At 36.0% G+C, this 24,165-nt stretch overlaps 2 protein-coding genes across 2 annotated transcripts; both read left to right on the top strand.

Moving 5' to 3' along the window:
- Positions 1 to 7,861: 7,861 nt before the first annotated feature.
- Positions 7,862 to 9,386, top strand: LOC137741148 (heavy metal-associated isoprenylated plant protein 16-like). Its single transcript, XM_068480950.1, has 3 exons — positions 7,862 to 7,974; positions 8,088 to 8,166; positions 8,289 to 9,386. The coding sequence occupies exons 1-3, from the start codon at positions 7,969 to 7,971 to the stop codon at positions 8,576 to 8,578; spliced, it is 375 nt and encodes a 124-aa protein (XP_068337051.1). The 5' UTR covers positions 7,862 to 7,968; the 3' UTR covers positions 8,579 to 9,386.
- Positions 9,387 to 12,931: 3,545 nt separating this feature from the next.
- Positions 12,932 to 13,747, top strand: LOC137740465 (heavy metal-associated isoprenylated plant protein 16-like). Its single transcript, XM_068480325.1, has 3 exons — positions 12,932 to 12,937; positions 13,051 to 13,129; positions 13,248 to 13,747. Exons 1-3 carry the CDS (start codon positions 12,932 to 12,934, stop codon positions 13,541 to 13,543), a joined length of 381 nt encoding a protein of 126 aa, XP_068336426.1. The 3' UTR covers positions 13,544 to 13,747.
- Positions 13,748 to 24,165: the final 10,418 nt, after the last annotated feature.

Raw genomic sequence — 24,165 nt, 5'->3', positions numbered from 1 at the left:
TAGTGCCCTACTTCAGCAGGGATGCACCAACTTGCATGCTTTGATTCGGCAAACGTGCACCGAATAGTATTGCTCTGCTTTGGCAGAGGTTACCGAACAGACCCCTCCAGTTTTGGCTGGAGCTTACCAAACCCAAGTCTAGGTCTGTCTCTCTCACACAATCTAATTTCGAGTTTGTTTTGCAACCTGTGGTAGAATCTGGGCTACCAAGAAGTGGTATCATGCCCAAAGCATGATCCTTGGCACCAAAGACCTAAAAACTTCAAGAATACAAGATAGTATTCCTGAACCTCAACCCTGCAGAATCTAACTCCGTTTTGACGGAATAGATCATTGGTTATGCATTTTTCTATGTTTTTACCAATGTTGTTCAGGAGTACCATTTCCTTAGTTAATTTGTGAGACTAATTTTGCTCCATCTAACACATTTGGCAAGTGATAATTTGACATAGAAGGCTTATTGGGCGAACCCCCTTGTATATTTGTTTACTTTGTGAACAATTTATTTTGTTCTTGGATTTAAGATTGGTGTTTGGATGTCACTATTATTCTCGAATAAAAGTTAATTAACGAAAATTACCACATGTGACTAATACAATTAACTCATGCTTAGGTATGTTTGTGAGGAAGTTAGCAATCTGGTTATATGCGAAATTCATACCTAATCATCCCCTGACAACCTTTCAAGCTGATCCAACCTGATTGTGGGGCATAGCACTGTCTTATATTGTCCAATGGTACTAATTTTACCATAAAGGGAAGCCTTATACTCACTTGTTCCGGAAGAATGGTTTTTGAGATTTAAGGGTATTCAATAACATTATTACATATTGAAACCAATGAAGAAAATAGAGTAAAATTCCTTAGCAAATTACCGTGTTGCACTTCTTATGAGTATGGCTAAAAGTGTATTCTAGAAAACATAGAACACTTAACGAGTGTATTACACCCATTCATGCCCATTATGTGGCCGGCTAAAAGCCCGCGATTTCAAAGCAACTTTCATTGTGGATGTATATTTGGGATATCTAGGATGATCCATGATGCACCGTTTTGAGCATCCTCTTTACCAAAAGTAAAGACATCATACCTGGAAGCGTATTATGCCTTAACACCTTCCATCTTTTCTACAAAGGATTCAATGGGACATTTGTGGACTGATTTAACCACCATGCAGACCATTTATATAATTTATGGTATTGGTTGATGCTTCTACACGTTGGTAACACGTGTGGCTATTGTCCACAAGCTGCATTCTCTACACTGGTGGCTCATATTAACAAGCTTAGGGTTCACCACCATGATTATCTGATTAAACCTATTTGTTTGGATAAGTTGGAGAATTTACATCAAAAACTTTCGATGGATATTGCATGTCAGTTAGGTTTTTGAAGTTGAACATCCAATACCCCATGTTTATACCTAGAATGACCTAGCAGAAGCATTCATTAAACGCCTTCAAATGATTGCGTGATCGATTGGTCATACATACCAAATTCTCGATCTCTGCTTAGGCCATGCAATATTGCAAGCAACTATGTTGGTCCGCCTGAGGCCCTTCACGACCCAACCTTATAAGCGTGTGTTAGTTGGTTACTAGATACGAACCTCATATATCGCAAATGTGCATCTTTAGTTGTGCGATCTATGTGCCATTTGTGTCATCCTTACGTACAAATAAAATGGGTCTTCAGAGAATGATGGAAATCTGTATCGGTTATGATTCTCTTTTTATTATTCTTTACGTAGAACCTTTGATAGACGATCTCTTTACTACTCATTTTGCGGATTGTCATTTTTATGAGGCAGTCTTCCCGTCGTTAGGGGGATATATGAACGTCAAGGTTCCTAAAAGAACGACACGAATGATCGTGGACGTCCCTACTATGTCTCATCTCGATCCTAATCTAGATCGTCAGTATAACCATAAACTTCCTCTGATCTAGCAAAAGTGACAACATCACATATACCAGGTGTAAATGTGCCTGCAAAGATGAATGTACCAAATGTACAACAGACCTTCGTCTAAAAGCAGGAACGTCACTACTGTGGCTGACCCTCGTACATTGGTGACTAGCCAATCAATCTGTTCTGTGCCAGAAACGTGGCAAATCACTCGGTTCGAGGATTCACTTCCCCAAAACTGAAGGAACATGGCACGAACGAATCTACCCATCGATCGTTGTCTCAATTTTTTTCATCTCATGAGATTAAATCCGGATTATTCCCAAGACCTGAAGTTCTTGGTCCAGTATACTAGTTTGGATGAGATATAAAATTGGAATGAGATTATCATAAATGATGTTTCATTTATATGGTAACTATCGACATAATGAAAAGCGACGATAACGAACCACATTCCATTGATTAATGTTGACGTAGAATTGATTGGTCAACTAGAAAAATCAATTGATGACAAATGAAATGAATGAAATAGTACAATATGACACCTTGTGGCGCAAGGTTTCTCTCATAGGCCATGTGATTGATTGCAGCATTACAAACGTGGTTGTAGTATCTCTGGGATCCTGATACGAAACCTACATGGAATTTCCAAAGGACTTACATGTACTGATTCAAATAGTTCCAGACCACAAGACACCTTCTCGGTTCTCAAGAGGCCTTCACTTTGCGGATGCAGAACTATCCGGGCGGATGTGGTATACCCGTCTAAGTGAATATTTGATCAATTAAAAACGTATGCCCATGCGTGTACAAAATTCGAAATTGCTAGAGTTGAGAAAACTAGCTCACACCTAAAGTCGGATTTTTAAGTTGAATGATTTTGGGAAAACTCGACATTACCTCGACCTGAAGTTTCGAGCTAGTTTTAATGGTATTCTGATCCACTACTTGAACTAGACCTAGAAGGTGTTACTTTCGAGTATACCATAATCATCTATATGCTAGATGCAAATGAGACCTTTATGGAGGATATGGAGCATAAGGTTCCATATTGGAATGTGAGGCAACCATATCTAAGTACCCTTGGCGTTTGTTGTACTTAGCTCAATGCACTAGATTGGACATCTTATGTGCTGATAATCTTTTGGCATAAAGCAGCACTGTGCCTACACGCCATCACCAAATTGGTGTTAAAGACATTTTTTTTGTTACTATGTATTTGGGTTTATATATCCCTATGCATCTCAGAATAGATCACACCATCTTGATCTTCGGAATGATGCCTACCTTGTGGGGTTCACTGAATCAGACCATCTGTTTGACCGCACAAGGTACATTCCCTAATGGTTAAGTCTTTACCATTAAGGAACATTGCAATATCTTGGAGGTCTGTGATATAGACCTTTAGTTGCAAAACCTTTGAATCGTTCCAAAACTCACTTTATCTCATCACGTGAGAGATATGGTTGAGAAATCTTGTTAAGCATATTCGAACTCTTTGTGATTTTCATCCATCGTTGAGCCTAACAACAATCCATGAAGATAACGTTGTATGTATCAACCAGATCATAATACATCCAACAAGTCAACGCCAAACATATTATGTCTACATCAGCATGAGCATTAAAAGATTGAAGTCAAGCAGTCTAATCCCAGACAACCTTACCGACCTCTACACGACTTCATTGCCGAAGTCTACCTTCTAAAAACTTGTCCAAGGAATTGGTATGCGTAACTTTCTCGTTTGCGATGCTTGTAGTTTCATCTGAAAGTTTTGTCAAACTCAAGAGGAGTATCCAGAAGTATACCCACTTGACCTTAATGTACTCTTTTCCCTATGATTATGAGTATTTTTCCCTCTGGATTTTTGCTACCTAACTAGGTTTTGATAAGGCACCCATCCTAGGTTGGTTGTACCTTTGTGTGCATTTTACTTGCGTCCCGAAGACGTATAGTTTTTACTTAAAGCAACTTCTCATTTTTCTCCTTTGACTATGGGCTTTTGTCCCATATTGGGTTTTGTCGTAGCGAGGTTTTGTGAGTTTTACCACCCATGCATTCTTCTGTTTGTTTTGAGACTAGCATTCGCTACTTGTGCTGACTAAATGAGACGACTTCATCAACTGCTTCTACATTTGCCTGAAGATTTGATGCGCCATCTACTTGAGTATTTGCACACTCAAGGGGGAGTGTTGTGACATATGTTCTAATACATATTGTGATTGTGTAAATCCTAAGTAGAGATAGACTAGGAATCCTTTGGGATCTATAAGATCTTTCCTAATTGACTTTGTATTACTTGGAAAGCAAGTTTCTCCCCTCCTTATTACTATAAATAAAGGCACAAGGACTAGGGAATTAATACACAATTCCTCAAGCCTATTCTCCACTCTCTTTCTCTCCATGCCTCACCCCTCAGTTAAATATATGCCACAACAGTGGTTTCCTTGTCTGTTGCTTTTTTAAGGTCATTTTCACTGTAAAAAAACCTTAATAACTTTACACATCCAATTTCATCCAATAATATTCAAACCAATTAATTACAAGGCACCCAAAAAAAATTGAGATTGTGTGATTTTGAAAATTAGGATCCTCTTCTTATTGAATTCATGAACCTTTGTTCATATGAAATTTTCCGACAACGGTGAAAATTTTGAAATAGGTCCCTCTCTCTTTTTCATACACGAAAAGAAAAAAAAAAGCAAAAAAATCAGAAGATGAGAAGGGGAGTGAATGATTGATAGAGAGATGAAGAAAGGAAGATGATGTGGAGGAAGACGGAAGGTTTCATGTGAGAAATTATTTTTTATTTAATCATTTCACAAAATTATTGTGTTTTGGTGTAACTGTGATTATTTAAGTTGATAGCTTAATCTACCATAAGATTAATCTGAGGGCTCATTTAAAAAGGACCTCACAAGTCCTCAATATGAGGACCTTAGAAGAGCAGTTATGTAGTTTTCTTTAGGCACATAGTCAGTGGAAAATGACAAATTGAGTGAGGTAAACCACAAGTTAGTAGACAACGTACAATGAGTTCAAATTTGGGCTAATTAAGGTGGTGGCTTTATCTTTCACTAGTCCCTTACCACGCGCTAACATGTGTGGCAATTAATTCTTTTATATTTTATTCTTGTTTATAATGGTTTTTTAACTTTTTGAAAAATAAGTCAGTAACCACTTCTCTATGTGGAGTGGTTTATTATGAATTCTTTTCATTTCAAAATTTTTAACGTCCCTTCTTGATTAAGTTGTCTTATTCAAATGTTGCAAGGAGGGGCATTAGAAATATTCGTATGTTTCACTACTTTGGTGTGTTCTTGATTAAGTTGTCTTATTCAAATGTTGCAAGGAGGGGCATTAGAAATATTTTTATGTTTCACTACTTTGGTGTGTTCTCTTTATATATAGAGATGAACATCAAAAATAATTTCACTAGTTGACAATTGATGATGGATAATAGGAGGTGTTATTCATACACTTCATTTTATCTTTCACATACTCTTATTAATTTTTATCTTTTAATCATCTTTAATGCATTTGAATTGACAGTCAAAAATTGAGAAATGCATACAGAAATTAAAACGAAATGTGTGCAGCCATAAATAATTAGTGCTGTCTGGAAAATTGTTTTATTCTAGAGTCAATAATTCACACTTTACTTTTCAAAATTCTCTCTGTAGAAATTGGAAGTTAAGTGTGAATGTATAAGCCGTGTTAGTCCATGACCATGAATCATATTGACCTGCATCATTGACCATTACATCACTTTCCCATTCCAAATTTAGTTGAGCAGCCTCTCAACTTGACCTTATTATTCATTACTCATTAACCACAATTAATCCCGAAACCGCGTTGAAACTAGTTTTGAGTCCTTTTATTAGACAGGTCTGAACATGATCCATATTTTCTATTCTAATTTTAGGGACATTTCAAAATTATTACATTAATTTAGAAAAAAAATATATCTCATACCCGAGACGCATGAGTAGAAACCGTTAATAAGATATTGAGCAATAATCATTCCGTACGTTCACCATAAAAAGTTGTGTCATAACTTCTACTTCTTCTAAATAATAAGGTTAAATGGAATCAAATCTCATGTTAGTTTCATTTCATCTGTGTAAACAAATTGTATTTAGAAATGCGATTAAGAAATATAATACAAGGAATTGCACTTGTATAAATTTAATTTGTAAGAGAAATATGATAATTAAATTGAAACCAATGAGTATGCAGCGGTATTGAATTGACTCTGATATAATTTTCAATTTGTGGTTGCAGTTTCTTAGTCCATCACAAACCATTGGTTGGTTTATTTCCTATATATATTACATAAATCAGTGAGCGAGACTTTCGAACTTCTATCTATATAGATAATATCCTTGCGAATTAACAAGACTGAGTCTTCCCCCACTGGCCACTGTACCTACCTAGAACCACAAATGTTACATGTGTGTATATAGATGTGTGTGTGTATGTGTGTGTATCTTTTCATATACGTAACGTCATTAAGAAAATTGATATGAAACTTTACGCAAATTCTGTCTCTATCTCAGTCATCACAAGTTTTTCTCACAACAACTAGGCACCAACACCCATTTCAATGTCATATCTAGCTTACATTTGCATCTATTGGGCAGGAGATTTTGAGTGTAATGATCCTCACCCTTTCGAGGGAGGATAGGTTCCTCGCACATAACCATTGTCGAAGAGCTAATCTCGTCTAATCTTTCTCCATTTGAAAAATAATAATAATAATAATAATAATTGGACATATTATATAGGACTAATCATGTGATGGAATCATGTTTTACAAGCACTTTTGATGACAATTATATATGTAATATTCTCCTCGCAGAAGGTTTGGGCAAAGATGTACCCATGAACTTTCCCAATTCATGGGCATGAGTAAACCACGTTGAGTTACTTAGGTGATAAGTAACAGCTCGCTAGTTTTCTATAGATGTGATGAGTTCTTAGAACGAAGGGCCTTGATGCAGATTTTTCAATAGAAAATGAGGTGACAACTGTGTTTAGAAATTCATAAATGGTATTGTATGCATATATACATCACATGAATTATTAGTCATATATTGACAAGTCAAGTCCTTCATTTGGGTGACTGACTTCATCAAAAGTCCATAATACACGTTGATTACCATTTAAATTTAAAGGGACCACAGCAATTATACAAAATGGTCACACGCACTAAACATTAAAAAAACCTTTATTTAAAATTTTCAGCCACTTTCTTTCTCCCACTTTTTGCTTCTCTCTACCACAATAATTTCCTCCAAAGCACATGGTGTGCATGTGTGAAAGCTACTAATATAAATAACTTGAAGGTGAATAGGAAAATAAAATGGTTATGTAACTATGTATTGTGCATCATGATAGTATGAGTCGTTACTAAATCTTATTCGATATGGTTATTATTTTCAACATAATAGTCTTAATTAATTATGAAAATTTACAATAGATATGTCTGTGTGTGAGTTTTATCTCAAATGACAATAACATTGTTAATAGTAAACTACGAAACTTTAACTTGTAAAGTATTTGTGTTTATTTTCATTGTTAAGATTATGTTGGTCAAAACAATAGCCCGTTTAAAAATGTAAATAATTGGCAATAACGTCGTAAAGGCGCACTATCCAAGTACACATGCTCCAAACCTGTTGCAGTCATACTAAAGGGAAATAAAACTATATAACCCTCTTCAAAATAAAGAAAAACAAATGCAAACAAAATAATATCTCACATTTAGGATAGAGATGATTTCTATGTCATGACGTGGTCGATAAGTTTTCGACCAAAAAAAAAAAAAAATGGAAAAAACATGACCAAGAGGCACTAGTTCTCATTTTTCATCAGAAAAGCACTTGGCCCACCGAAGACTCCCAAGAGGCCTATAAATATCAAAAACCCTTCTCACACTCTTCAGCAAATTTTCAAACACAACATATTAATACACACCCTCTCCTTCTCCACCATCAATCTCTCCAAGCCGGTTGAAGACCTTCGGTTCGTCTTTGTCGTTGTTAATCAAGAACCAGGGTCATGAAGGTATGTCTGAGATTTGAGGTCCATGCAAGAACATGCATTGGAAACAGAAAAGGCAAATTATTTGATTCAAAATTTGTGTTATATGCTAATTGAGCGCTGCTTTTGGTTTGCAGCAAAAGGTGGTGATCAAGTTGTCTGTGCATGATGAAAGGGCCAGGGCCAAAGCTATGAAGACTGCAGTTGGGGTCGATGGTAATTTAATTCTTAACTGTGTTCTACAATAAATTTAATCAAATTCCAGAAATTAACTCTAATCCCAATCAAGCAGCTCTAGGTCTAAGTTATAACTAATAAAAGATTAATAATTAATGCAGGCGTAAACTCAGCAAGTTATCAGCAAGATAAGAACCAAATGGAGGTAATGGGGGAAGGGATTGATGTGGTTCTGCTCACAACTTCGCTTAGAAAAAGAAAAAGCTTGAAGTATGCTGAGGTGGTGAGTGTGAACCCTGTGGAGGAAAAAAAGAAAGAGGAAAAGAAAGAGGAAAAGAAAGAGGAGAAGAAGAGCGAGCCTGCACAGCTACAGTATGTCATGGGTTGCCCTCAATATGTGGTGACTTATCCTTCGTATGAAGAACCCCCCAATATATGCACCATTCTGTGATTAATAACTAATTATAAGTTCCAGCCTCTCCACACACTCGGTTCCGCGTTATCCATAGTAGTATTTTGAGAGAAAAACAAAACCAGTAATAATTTCTTACCCTTTCGTTTCATTTTCCACACCATCATTTAGAGTACTGCATAATATATATGTTTAAATTTCTGTCAAGGTCAACGGTGAAAATGAATATTGCATAGTTTCTTTTCTGCTATGAGTATTTAATTATATAAGGAAATTGGTATTTTCTTTTGTCTTCAATTATTCTGTAGAACTAGCTATACTGTTCTTCAATTTGTGGTTTCCTCTTAATCTTTGCTTTTATGCTGTGTACCTGTTGTTTGAATGTTCTTTACTGCACATGCTCCATGGTTTAATGTTTCACGAATTGTGGGCGGGTACTTGCTAGTCCATCTCTAATGCACAAACTTAAATTTTAAGATTTCGCCAATGCACCACACATTCGAAAGTTAAAAACTCGTTTTAACTTCAACCCAAACTCAAACCCATATATTAATGAGCTTCAACTTAAAACCCCAAATGATCAGCCCGAAGAGAAAAATGAAAAGGAAAGTTGCAGTCACAACCATCTAAATTAAACTCCAAACATTTGATTTATGTGCATTGGAGAGAAATAATAAGCATTGGAGATTGCCATAGGTTGCAAGTGTAGTTGAGTAATAAAGGGGTAAGTTTAAAATTACGAAATAAAGACACCAGCAAGGCATTGCCATTGTGTGTAGGATATGTAGCTTTCAACATAACTGGTTATAGTCAAATTAAGATGGCGACAGCCTATCCACTATACCAAGACCCAAGGGCGGATCCATTAAGGGACCAAGGTGATCCTAAGACCATCCGAAAGTCCGAATAGTTGGCTGTGAGGACCATCTAAATTTAGGCATTTGGTGGTAGCGTCCGCGGGGAAAGAATACCAGAAGGGGCAGCCTGAGGAGAAGGAAGAAGGAAAACAGCTCTTTTAAACTTTTTACGCTCGACAATACAAGAAATTTTTAGTTATGAAGGGAACACGGATGATACACCATATGTTTTTATGTAAGTGGTGGAAAATTTTAATTTTTAAGTTATTAATCTTTTAACACACATATCTTACTATTTATATAGAAGTAAGTGGTGTACCGTCTCGTGTGATGGTCACATTAAAAAAATGTTTCCGACAATATATACGGCATCATTTTATCCCGTCATTTAATAAGTATTTGCTTTATGGCCTTTTGTTTTTGGGCCAAGGCGTTTTCTAGCTTTTAGAAAATTAAGCCACGTCACTTTATTTTACTTCTTTGCTTTTCTTTTCTTTTTATTTTTTTGGTTGAAATTATATCCTTTTGTTCTCTACCGCTTCCTCATTCTTCCTTTCTTTTTTTGATCTATTTTTTTAATTGCTATCAATTTCATCTTGTTTGTGTCTATGTTCTTCTTTTTGTTTTATTCATTTTTTATTATTTTCATTTGTTTGCGTCTTTTTCTAATTACAGCAGACAATTTATATCCTTATTTTACAATAAAAGAAGAAAGAAGGTTTGAATTCTAGACGCCGCGGTTGAATAGGAAAGCTCTAACCACCAGAACAGTGCATCACATGCATTGTTTGCTTCGTTTTAAACCAGTCATAAAAACTAAAAATAAAAACATTTAGGTGTAAAATGCTGAAATTGAAACCTTGTGGTTCATTTTGGAAATGATCCTAAGTTGTAGTATGTAGTGTGTAAATGAAAAGTTAGCAGTTCATCATTTAACTTTTCAAGGGTTTTCGTCTAATTTTTTTTCAAAGCTTCTAAATTGGGACCACCCGATATTAGAATCCTGGATCTACCACTACCAAGATCTCCTGTAATTGCACTATTCTATAATTGTTACTTAATTATGTGTATAAAGCTATATATAGTGTATGTACAGTGACAATTTCATAATTTATTTTCTTCTATGAGTATATAATTATATATATGGAAAATTGACATTTTCAGTCGGCAATTTTATACTCCACACTACTAACCCAATTCTTTAATTTGTGTGATTTGCTCTTTAACTCTGTGCTGTGATGTACTTATGTTTAAGTGTTGTTACTGTACATATTTCATAGTTTAATGTGTTACAAGTTAGGGCGGAAATTTTGATGTCACAAGGTGCACATTTTTCCGTGCCTAAAATCACTTAATAAGAGTCACGCTCAAGCATACACTTAGTAACATGACATTACTCTGCATGAATTATTTATGTCTACTAGCTCATGTTCCTTTCTTCATAATTAGTTAAATTACAAATCAAGACGACGATAAAGAGTAATGCTACTCTTATCATAATTTTATACCATATTTTAATACCATTTTAGGTGGTGTATGAGTTGGACATGCAACATCACCTTAATTGAATTTTTAAATTTAGTATGTTTTTAATTAAAAACCTAAATTGAAATAAAATTGATTGCATTTTTTTTGTATGTTTCCTTCTCCCACTCTCTCTTCATATCTCCCTTCCCGTTTAACAATCACCTCTCCTATCTTCACGAGCATTCCATCCAAACTTCAATGGCATAGAAAACTGTAAAAAAAATTATATATAGAGAGCCTGGAACCATGACTTTTAATATCTTGTAATTTTTTGTCGTCTTGCCGACAATTTTGTTTTCAATTTTTTCTGTAGTTTAAAATTAGAGAATTGACAAGATGGAGGGAGGAACATACATCGCAAACACGTAAAATTTACTGTTTGATTGATTTTTTTTTTTTTTTTTAACAAATGATATTATGTGCACAAGAAGGAGGAGATAAGTTGAGTCTTATAATAGGTTAGCAATAATGTAGTTCAAATTCGTTTTTGACGAGAATCGAACATAAGACCTCTCACTTACAAGTGATAAGTAATACCACTAGACTGTAGTACTAAATTGCAAAATTGTGATATATTTAAGTGATAAGAATAACATTACTAAGCAATAAATGACAACTTGAACAGCAATTAACCTTGGCTTACTCTTGATAAAAAAAATAATAAAAAAAAAAATTAGAAAAACAAGAACATGAGTGACATAGCAAGAAAATCAGAAAACGGAGAGAGGATTTTACTAGTGGATCAACAAAAAATGCACACTTCCATGTAGCTGTGTACTTACACTGTAGGAGATGATTGACTTTGAAGTTTAAACTTCACATCATGATGAGGGTTGATCGGACGGTAAGTCTAACAGCTCGACACGCACAGCTCTCTGAATACCAACCAAGAAAAATTTCGTGACGGTGAATGTTTATTTTATATCGTGTAATCAGAAATTATTTTAAAATTTAAAATTTAAAATTAAATATAAATAATACCTAACGAAAACTGATCTCACGATATATGATGAACAATCACGATAGTCGGATCACTTATATTTCTAAGAAAAATATCCGGCGGGTATCTTTTTCCAAGAAAAATCAGCATTCTTATTGACACTTTGCTTAGATGGCATCCAGGGAGCCAGGCACGTCATGCTTCTTGACTGGCGGTCCGGATAGGTTGATCCTTAATCCTCATGCATCTCATCATAATACTGGCCTGCAAAATAATAAGAAGCTCAATAAACTAAAAATCGAACCCATTTATCCAAGGACCAAATGTAAAAGCCTCATGCTCATAATTAGAAATCATGAAAATAAAATGGTTATGTAATTATGTATTGTACAACATAATAGTATGAGTCGCTACTAAATCTTATTTGATATGATTATTATTTTCAACATAATAGTCTTAATTAATTACGAAAATTTACAATAGATATGTCTGTGCGTGAGTTTTATCTCAAATGACAATAGCATTGTTAGTAGTAAACTACGAAACTTTAACTTGTAAATTATTTGTGTTTATTTTCATTGTTAAGATTATGTTGGTCAAAACAATAGCATGTGTATGAATGTAAATAATTGGAAATAACGTCGTCAAGGTGCACTGTCCAAGTGTGCATGCTCCAGACGTTTTGCAGTCATACTAAAGGGAAATAAAACTACATGAAACTCTTCAAAATAAAGAAAAACAAATGCAAACAAAATAATATCTCTCATTTAGGATAGAGACGATTTCTCTGTCATGACGTAATCGATAAGTTTTCGACCAAAAAAAAAATTAAAAAACATGACCAACAGGCACTAGTTCTCTTTTTTCATCAGAAAAGCACTTGGCTCACCCAAGACTCCCAAAGGCCTATAAATATCAAAAACCCTTCTCACACTCTTCACCAAATTTTCAAACACAACATATTAATACACACCCCTCTCTTTCTCCACCATCAATCTCTCAAAGCCGGTTGAAGACCTTCAAAGACCTTCGGTTCGTCTTTGTCGTCGTTAATGAAGAACCAGGGTCATGAAGGTACGTCTGAGATTTGAGGTCCATGCAAGAACATGCATTGGAGACAGAAGAGGCAAATTATTTGATTCAAAATTTGTGTTTTATTCTAATTGAGCGCTGTTTTTGGTTTGCAGCAAAAGGTGGTGATCAAGTTGTCTGTGCATGATGAAAGGGCCAGGGCCAAAGCTATGAAGACTGCAGTTGGGGTCGATGGTAATTTACTTCTTAACTGTGTTCTACAATAAATTTAATCAAATTCCAGAAATTAACTCTAATCCCAATTAGGCAGCTCTAGGTCTAAGTAATAACTAATAAAAGATTAATAATGCAGGTGTAAACTCAGCAAGTTATCGTTATCAGCAAGACAAGAACCAAACGGAGGTAATGGGGGAAGGGATTGATGTGGTTCTGCTCACAACTTCGCTTAGAAAAAGCTTGAAGTATGCTGAGGTGGTGAGTGTCCCTGTGGAGGAAAAAAAGAAAGAGGAAAAGAAAGAGGAAGAGAAAGAGGAAAAGGAGGAGAAGAAAAGCGAGCCTGCACAGCTACAGTATGTCATGGGTTGCCCTCAATATGTGATGGCTTATCCTTCGTATGAAGAACCCCCCAATATATGCAACATTCTGTGATTAATAACTAATTATAAGATCCAGCCTCTCCACACACTCGGTTCCGCGTTATCCATAGTAGTATTATGAGAGAAAAACAAAACCAGTAATAATTTCTTACCCTTTAGTTTCATTTTCCACACCATCATTTAGAGTACTGCATAATATATATGTTTAGTTTTCTGTCAAGGTCAACGGTGAAAATGAAAATTGCATAGTTTCTTTTCTGCTATGAGTATTTAATTATATAAGGAAATTGGTATTTTCTTTGGTCTTCAATTATTCTGTAGAACTAGCTATAATGTTCTTCAATTTGTGGTTTCCTATTAATCTTTGCTTTTGTGCTGTGTGCCTGTTGTTTGAATGTTCTTTACTGTACATGCTCCGTGGTTTAATGTTTCACGAGTTCTGGGCGGGTACTTCGCTAGTCCATCTTTAATGCACAAACTTAAATTTTAAGATTTCGCCAATGCACCACACGTTCAAAAGTTATAAACTCGTTTTAACTTCATCCCAAATTCAAACCCATATATTAATTGGCTTCAACTTAGAACCCCAAATGATCAGCCCGAAGAGAAAAAGGAAATGGAAAGTTGCAGTTACAACCATCTAAATTAAACTCCAAACAGTTGATTTATGTGCATTGGAGAGAAATAATAAGCATTGGAGATTGCCATAGGTTGCAAGTGTAGTTGAGTAATAAAGGGATAAGTTTAAAATTACGAAATAAAGACACGAGTAAGGCATTGCCATTGTGTGTAGGATAAGTTGAATATTGGAGTGCAGGACAAATAAGGCTACAAAGTAATAAGAATATTATTAAACAAACTCGTCAAAACGGCTACAAAACTTCAAAAGATTACATCGTGACTAGCTTATTCACAACCGAATAACAAACACGCTAGTTATAATAAACTAACCCTAACCTTAATGCTAACAGACTAAGCTCAATAAACCAAACATTAAAGTAAATCTAAATACTAATAGTTGCCAACACCCCCGTCAAACTCATGGCGGTATACGACATGGGTTTGCAAATGCGAATTGGCTTTATTAAGCAAACTAACAGGCATGCAAACTTGACTTGACTTAACTAGACTGGCGAAATTAACTTAACTTGACTTGACTGGAGATTTTCATATCTCAATTGTAGCAACGAACGAACAAACACAAACATTATCACTCAAATGATCACAATTTCAAGCACTCGAGTGACAGTCACAAAACAATCTCAAACAAGCCTACGCAACAATTCCTGCGGGCCTAAAACAAACTTAACCATTTTTTTATTCTTTGGCCGTTTGGGCCTAAAACAAACAGCCAAGAATAATTTCTTTTTCTTTTTCTTTCTCTTCCTTTGCTTTTATTTTTTTTTCTTTCTGGACTGACAAACTGAAGGTGTATGGTGCATTGGTGCGGCGGCGGTGCGAACAAACAGCAACAAGAGGGTGGTTCTAAGGCAGCGGGCACAGCAGTGGTGTGGTGGATCGGTCAGATGGTCGGGTTGGCGTTGCAGGCAACAGTCTGGTGCGGGTCGAAGGCAGTGCGTAGGTGGTGGTCTGGTGCATCAATGGGCGAATTTTGGTGACAGGACGTGATCGATCAGGCAACAGTAGCGCGGGCTGGGATCTGGGTTGCAGGTTCCTTCAGTGCTGGGGTTTCAGGTATGCGGGATGGATGCAAGCAATTTGACAATGGCGTTTTCAGATGGTGGTGCTAGACGGGACGGAACTGGGTTGGTCAGGACGTTCAAGACAGGCGCGAGATTGTGGTGGATTCGTCTGATCACCGTGCCGGTGATTTGCGGAAGGAACAGGAACAAACGCAGCGGTGGGCGACAGCAGGGGCAGCGGCTGGTGGCCCGGCGCGACTCGGCCTTCAGACTTTAACAGATTCTTTTCTCTTTTCTTTTTTTTTTTTTTTTTTTTTTAGTAACGACAATCAAAAATCAGAAAACGAAAAAAGTTTCACGGAACGCAACTGGACAAAAACAAACAGGGAAGATACAGGCAAACTGCTACGAACAAACAGAAGCAGAATCGATCCCGAAGAATCAAACCTGCTATGGTACCGAGTTGAACATTAGAATATGCGACAAACAAGCCTACGTAATAAGAATATTATTAGACAAACTCATCAAAACAGCTACAAAACTTCACAATGTTACATTATGACTAACATATTCAAAACCGAATAACAAGCACGTTATTTATAATAAATTAACCCTAATCCTAATACTAAAGGACTAAATTCAATGAACCAAACATTAAAGTAAATCTAAATACTAATAGTTTCAAACAGGATAAGTACCTTTCAACATAACTATTTATAGTCAAATTAAGATGGCGACAGCCTATCCACTATACCAAGACACTTCTGTAATTGCACTATTTTATAATTGTTATTGTTACTATATATATATATGTATGTATGTATGTATGTATAGTGACAATTTCATAGTTTCTTTTCTTCTATGAGTATATAATTATATATGGAAAGTTGACATTTTCATTCTGCAATCCACACTGCTAACCCAATTCTTTAATTTGTGTGATTTGCTCTTTAACTATGTGTTGTGATGTGCCTTATGTTTAAGTGTTGTTACTGTACATGTTTCATAGTTTAATATGTTACGAGTTAAGACGGAAATTTTGATGCCATAAGGTGCATATTTCCACGGCTAAATTCACTTAATAAGAGTCACACTCATGCATACACTTAGTAACATGACATTACTCTTCATGAATTATTTAGGTCTTCTGGCTCATGTACATTTCACCATAATTGGTTAAATTACAAATCAAGATGGCGATAAAAAGTAATGATGCTCTTACCATAATTTTATACAACATTTTAATATCATCTTAGTGTATGAGTTGGATATACCACATCACCTTAATTGAATTTTTAATTTTAGTATATTTTTAATTAAACACCTAACTTGAAATAAAATTGATTGCATTTTTTATGTATGTTTCCTTCTCCCACTCTCTCTTCCTATCTCCAGCAGCCCCAATCACATCCCTCATTCCCCTTTAACTACCCCCTCTCCTATCTTCACTAGCACTCCATCCAAACTCCAATGGCATAGAAAACTGGGAAAAAAAATATAGAGAGCCTGGAACCATGACTTTTAATCTCTTGTAATTTTTTGTCGTCTTGCCGACAATCTTGTTTTCAATTTTTTTGGTTTAAAATTAGAGAATCAAAAAAAAGAAATCCAAGAGTTTGAATAATTTCAACAATAAAAGACGATGACAAGAGGAGGGAGGAAGATACATCGCTGACACGTAAAATTTAAAGCTTGTTTAGTATTCTATTTGAGTTCAAAATTTTTAACTCAAAAACTGTTTCTTAATTCATAACTCAAAAACTAGCCTAAAATCTGAGAACAACATAAGTCTGTTTTTACTTCTTTTTTTTTTTACTTCTTCAAGACATCTGCAGGGCCTTAGCATCGAGGCCAGCGACACCAAACATCAACTGAGAGTAATTGGTGGTAATGAGAGATATATTTCCGGCGACTGAGAGAGATATTTCGACGACCGTGACATGGATCTTTCCAATGACTGAGATATTTTCTTCCCATCATCCCTGACCCACCCTCCTCTCACTCTAATCACCCGTAAGCCCCAACCTCACTTCTCCGCCATTACCAAAGCTTTATTTCAAACTCAATTTGCTAAACTTCAATGGCAACATTTGAAATTAGCAACCCACCACCATATATGTGAACAAAACTCATCCGAATACAACATGACTTCATAGTATGAAGTGTGAAATTGAGAATTCTAAATCAAGTCGTCAAGATATTGGGTCTTACTGAGTATTTTCCGGGTCGCTTCTCGGATCCCGACCTGACCTTACTATCCTCCCTTAGCCATTGCCACCTAATGGTTTTGTACACAAAAGTTTTTGGGTTATATAGCCTAAATCCTTGAAGATTTAAAATAGTTTCCAGGTTAGATACCAAACAAGTTTTTGGGTTGTAAAAAAAAACTATTCTTGAGAGAAGTTCATCCAAATTGTTTTTAAGAATTATAATTTTTTTTTTAGTACGATACCAAACAGGTCCTTAGGGTTTGATTGATTTTTTTTTTTTTTTTAACAAATGATATTATGTACACAAGAGGGAGGGGGTAAGCTTAGCCTCACAATGGGCTCAAATTTAGGGTTTGATTATTTTATTTTATTTTTTGAACAAATGATATTATGTACACAAGAGAGAGAAGATAGGTTTAACCTCACAATTGGCTAGCAATAATATGGTTTAAATTTGCTTTTGACGAGAATCGAACCTAAAACCTCTCACTTACAAGTGAAGAAGAATATATAAATCGTAGTACTAAGTGATGAAATTGTGATATATTTAAATGGTAAGAATAACATTACTAAGCAATAAATGACAACTTGAACAGCAATTACCCTTGGCTTACTTTTGATAAAAACAAGAAAAAAATAGATAAACAAGAACAAGAGGGACAAAGCAAGAAAAACAGAAAATGGAGAGAAGGTTTTAGTGGATCAACAAAAAAAACACACTTCCACGTAACTGTGTACTTACTGTAGGAGATGATTGACTTTAAACTTCACATCATGATGAGGGTTGATCGGACGGCAAGTCTAACAGCTAGACATGCACGGCTCCCTGAATACCAACTAAGAAAAATCAGCATTCTTTATTGACAATTTGCTTAGATGGCATCCAGGGAGCCAGGCACGTCATGCTTCTTGACTGGCAGATAGGTGATCCGTAGTCCTTGTGCATCATGCATCTCTTCGTAATACTGGCCTACAAAATAATAAGAAGCTCGATAAACTAAAATATTGAACCCATTTATCCAAGGACCAAATGTAAAAGCCCCATGCTTATAATTAGAAATTATGAAAATTATAATTTTGCAAGAAAAGAAGACATCCAGCTGAGAAATTTATCAGAAATCATTTTTTACCTAGTTCTGATTGTATATGAGATAGCTAATAACCCGAAAAAAACGCAAAATACATGAAATAAGCTAACAATGTATACGAATTTAATTACATTACTTTCCAACAAGTAAATAAGATTTTGATACTATATACATAGACAACCTTAATTTTGAAAGTGTAAGCGTAGGAAATAAGCCAACAATGAATAGGAATCAAACTATACTTTTGAAAGCGTAACAACAACAGGAGATAAGTCGACAACGTATAAGAAGCTAAACCACGTTACTTACCCAATAGTTAGAGTACTGAATTTGAATCTTAAGCAAAACTACGACAAAGAAATTGGAAGAAGTTATTAGCAAATATATAGCAATTGTATTCAACTCTAGCCTTGATCTCTCTTGCTCGAACTTGCTTGACTGCATGAGAAGTGTGCAGAGAAGTGGTATTTGTAAGGAAAGATGGAAGTGATAGAAGTAGGCAAAGACAACAGAAAATCCAACTGCAGATATGAGAGATTAGATAGCACTGCTCCTTCTCAAACAGCAGACGGCAGAAACAGTTTTATTCTTCAACATTATTTCTCACTCACTATTTTTCTCCAGCAAAATTTACACATGTTTTGTCAGATGTCAGTAGATGATATAGTATGTTTACCATTACAATGTTATTAGCAGCTGAATAATGCCAAAAACGGCGGCCTTGAGCTTTGCTCTGCAGGAATGTGGAAAGTTTGGATGTTTCTGGCGTTGGATATGGTGACCTATTATTCCCATCACCCATAAAGTTTTAAAAAAAATTCGTGGTATGTGGGCAGCTTTTGATAGGAGAGAGCCAACTGCCTTGTTTGACCGGTATTAGACGGTGCCAGAGTCACTGCATGAGACAAATCACAGCCTTGCTTTAGGTGGTTTAACGTACTGTCTTACGGCCGTTTGTGGGACATTTGTTACCAGTACTTACAAGGTAGGAGGTAGGAGATGCGGCACATGTTACAGTTAGGGTGTATAATTCTAAAATTAATTGGTAATAGAAAATAGAAAGAGAGATTTGAAAATTATATATCGGAAGACAAAATTTTATATGTTTTTTTTTTGCGTTATGACTTAATCTAATTACGTGAATAACTTGTAACAAATATATTGATAATTCGATGTACGTCTATTGTACACCACAATAACTAGAAGCTTATATTGTGTATCATATTTACAAATGACATTACATGTTTTATATATATCTGATGTGCATAAATGAGCTTTTTTTTTTTTTTTTTTTTTTCTTCTTCTAAATTCAATCAATAGTTGAGGGAAAAGGGAGCATGACATCGTGCGCAGGTGAGAAGACATTTTACTACTTAAGTTACAAGTCATTTTATCTTATTTTTAATTTAACAATTAATCAGTAAACATGATTTATCAGAAGAAAGTTATCAAGCATTCGTTTGTTGTAAAATGTAAAGGAGAAATTGAACTTGAAGAATGGCATGATGACTTTTTTGAAATGCTGATAACAGTTTCTTAAACAAAAATATTATTATTACCATTTATTTGTACAATTTCTCTAATAGAGATAATACCCACTGCATTGGCAGACTCTACTTCTATTATAAAAATTAAGTGTAGCATTACTCTTTCGTAAGAATAAATGCTAGTACATATAGTATTTGGGCCATGTATCATAGGTGCTGATCGGTTAGCAGTTGGATTTTGTGGTACATGATTATAGTTGGGTTAGCCCAGAATGAGCCAGACCCAAATCTGACATAGGTTTAGGTTGAATCTGAAACAAGCTCAGCCCATTATAAACTTGGGTAGGGGAAGTTATCTGTAGCCCCCAGATAGGAAACTTGGAAAGTTTGGTTATGCCAAGACACTCTAGTGGCACCACCACTCCATAGTGACACCTAGTCCTATTACCAACTTATTGTCCTTTTAAAGATCACTAGAGTTGTCATTAGTTGTATAGTATAATGGTATTCTTCTCCATATGTAGATGTTGTGGATGTAAATTTTTGTCAATAATAGATTGACAAAAATCATACCTGCAAAACAATAACACCATTAGGCTAATGGATGAAGACTCAAGAAAAAAGGGAGGGTGCAAAGCCTAAATCAGAAATAGTTTGAGAGAAATTGAACTTGAGAGAGTTCTGAGTAGTATATGATGATTACTGATCTCCTTTTTTACCTTGCTATTTATAGGAGAGACTCCACGTAAGCAGCCAGCTAGCAGTATTGCAGGCCATGCTAGGCAGACATGTGTTATGTGAGTATGGTGTAGACAACACTGCTGGCCCGCCGGGATAGTCTCTAGCGGACAACAACCGAAGGGAGACTTTGAAGAGTTGTGGCCCCTGCCTCCTTGGGGGCGAAGTAGGGATATCATAGTCTTGGAATGAACACCATGATATGGACTGGAATCCAAAGGCCCAAGAATGAACACCATGCAAATGCTTAGCCCACTATGGTTTCGTGTGTAGTCTGCTCACAACGTAAGTGTAAATCTGTCATATTAAGCTCATAATTTATGTGTTGTTCTCTTATTTGATGTGGTTAACTTATGTCTCTACGTGAGGTATCAGATTTAACTTTCATAAATAACGAGTTTGATACTAAATTATAATTGACATATTGTGTCACCCATGACGAACGACAAGGACAACATTCAATGCACCAAGTCCAAATGCCTTGCATCAATTTTTTCATAGCCCTCCACCCAACGTTCAATGCACCAGATCCGACCGTTTGTGTAATCAACCATGTTTTTCACATAAAACTCTACAATCTTCAATTTTTTTTCAACTCAAATGTTGCATATTCATTCAAGTCAATAATAAAAGGTCAAAATTAAATTTAAATATGACAGACATTTTGGAAGAATAACTAGGTAAATAGAATAGATACTTTGGATGCGGTCCCTAATTCTTAACATTCTTTGATTAAAACCTTAATAGTATTTAAAGTTTGATCAAGGTCCCTTGACTTTGTACACCTCATTATATTACTATTAGTATTTTTATTTTTATAGTTTTGACATTAATTGTTTGATATTTATGAGATTTATAATCCTATACATTTAAAATCCCTCATTATAATACTATTAGAAACGGTTACAATAAAAAAATTCAAACATTTTGATTGAATAAATGGATAAAAACTAGGTAAAAATAAGAAAGAATAAATGGCAAAAGAATGTATCCATAGTGTTAAAAAAAAAAAGGGTAAATTTCACATATAACAAAGTGGTACAGCAGTAATTGTGACAGCCGGTTCCGAAAATTTTAAAATGTACGCGTGAAAAGACGATTTTGCCCCTCGTGTGAATTTTCGTTGTGTAGTTGTTTTTGAGCTTGGTGTGGCTGGTTTTGCACCACACACTTTCCCCCACACATTTCCTTCACCCTTTCCCTGTCCCTGCACCTGTTCGGTGCCATTTCCCTTCCCCATTTCACTTCCATTTGTACGGACATACCCCAAAACCCTTGTAATCTTCACAGATCGAAGAAACAAAGTACATATCCATGCTCGTGAGGTCCGTAGAAGTTCAACCATACCCATTTCAGGTAAGGATACCTTCGTTTTCATGTCGAACTTGGGATACCCGATTTTTGTCACTGTTCATGCACACGTAAATTCTTATGTTTTTGGGAATTTCAAGCTTGTAGGAAGCTTGGTGAGGTCCTTAGGAGGCTCAGGGTGGTTCGTTTGAAGGTTTTGGACGTCGGGATCTTGAGTTTCGAGGTTGGCCGGAGTTGGGGGTATTTTCCCGGCGAGATTCCGTGGATTTTAGCACTTGAAAGTGGTATGATTTTGTTCATCTAGTTGTAAGCTTCATTTTGGTACCAATTTTGTGAAATTTGGTTGAAAAACGAAGAAGATAGGACGATTTGAAATTTTCCCGATTTTCCGGTGCCGGAGCCTCGCCGGAGAAGACGACGGAATATTCCGTCAGTTTGGACGGAATATTCCTAACGCCGTTGATGGAATCCGTTAAAGTTAACGGAATATTCCTGACGCCGTCAGCGTGCCAGGCACGTGCCTGCGCGTGGCCGACGCGTGGGGGCGCGTGCGACGGTGAAATTTTTTTCTAAAAATATGGGGATGTTCCTGAGGTTGAGTAGATCACGTTGGTGTATTCATACACCTCATTTGAGCATTGTATGAGAAGTTATTTCTTAAGGTTGGTTATGTGCTTTAAAATTAACGTTTTTATAGTTGTTTCGCATATAGGTGATACCTATCCCGAGGACGAGCGTGGTCACTCGAGGCAGGGGGGTTACGACCCTTCCACATACCAGTGAGTGGGCTTTTGGTTTTCCGTATACACGTATATACTTATGTTTTTCCCATAAATTTATTTGAAACGTTTATTCGTTTATATCCCATGCTTATAGTTTGTCCTTTACTTACGCATTATGAGTTGCATATATATATATATATATATATATATGTGTGTGTGTGTATTGGTGTTGTGGACGCAGAGGTAAGTGTCAGGTGAGTATGATTTATGTTTATGTTCAGTAGTGTTTGGGATGCATGGAGAGCTCATAACCTGCACCCCCGGTGTTAGTGCTCCCGCCCAGAGTTGGGCGCAGTCCTTCACGTGATGTTCACCTCCCACACCACACGCTTATCTTGGATCCAAGTTAGGTGCATAATCTTGTTGTACAGACCACTTTAGGTGGTTCCGACTCGTAGGTGACCCGCGATTATTTGCCCAGCCTTCACGTGATCGTAGCACTTGAGCGTACTTATATTACACCCAGGCTTGTCGTACAGACCACTTTAGGTGGTTCCGACTCGTGTGCAGGTCTAGTTAGTGAGACAGAGATTTGAGCTCTAGATTCAGCCGTACAGGTCACGTTAGGTGACTCCGGCTGACAGATTATATGGCATTGATGTGATATTACCTGAGCACTTGCATTCTACTTTGAGGTTTTGGCATAGCATACTTTCCGAGCATGATTGATATATATGTATATTATATTTTCTGGGAAGTATACAGGTTTTACGGCGAGGGGTTAGAACTTATTTATTAAATAGTTTTCGAAAAGCTTTGTTTTTGCCCACTCACGCTTTTGTTTTGCGCCCCTCCAGGTTCTAGTTGGCTTGCACATTTGGTGGTTTCCCTGAGGAATTCCCCGGCATATCTGATAGACTATCACCTGTGTAAGACCACCTTCGGGTGTGCTTTTGTTGTGTCGTTGTCTCCCGGACTGCATTAGGTTTTCGTGCTCTGAACTTAGTGTTCACACTTACGCTTGCACTTGTTCGTTATTACCTTGTGTAAAGCTGGTTTTTATTTATTCGTACTATTTATATTATTATTTTATTAGCTTCCGCACTGTGCACATGGTTACGTCACTTCCACGTGACGGCCAACATGCCCTGATCTCGATCGGGGTGTGTCAGTAATAAAGAAGAATGGGTACATTATAAATAAATTAGGGTCCATATAAAAGATTAAAAATTATGAGTACAAATGAATTTTTAAAAATATAGGTGCTAAAAGAAATTAATACATGGGTACAAAATAAAACTAAAAAGAAAATACTACAAATTTAAAAAAAAAATGTTGCAAATTAAAAGTGGGTACAAACTAAAAATATAAATATATGATTCAAAGTTTAGGCATAAAACATAAATATACCATATGTAATTTTTCTATCATTGATTAAATATACAATGTCACGTGACGTACACACATGGGCACAA

Source organism: Pyrus communis, chromosome 7 (genome assembly GCF_963583255.1).
Source record: "Pyrus communis chromosome 7, drPyrComm1.1, whole genome shotgun sequence".
In the NCBI taxonomy this organism is placed as follows: Eukaryota; Viridiplantae; Streptophyta; class Magnoliopsida; order Rosales; family Rosaceae; genus Pyrus; species Pyrus communis.
Note: the sequence above shows the minus strand (reverse complement) of the source record. Positions and strands in the feature narration are given on the sequence as shown.

Bases quoted from the DNA above. Each gene is read 5' to 3' on its own strand.
- LOC137741148 (XM_068480950.1), top strand. The intron at 8,167-8,288 runs GTAATTTAATTC...TAATTAATGCAG, and splicing joins GACTGCAGTTGGGGTCGATG to GCGTAAACTCAGCAAGTTAT.
- LOC137740465 (XM_068480325.1), top strand. The intron at 13,130-13,247 runs GTAATTTACTTC...TTAATAATGCAG, and splicing joins GACTGCAGTTGGGGTCGATG to GTGTAAACTCAGCAAGTTAT.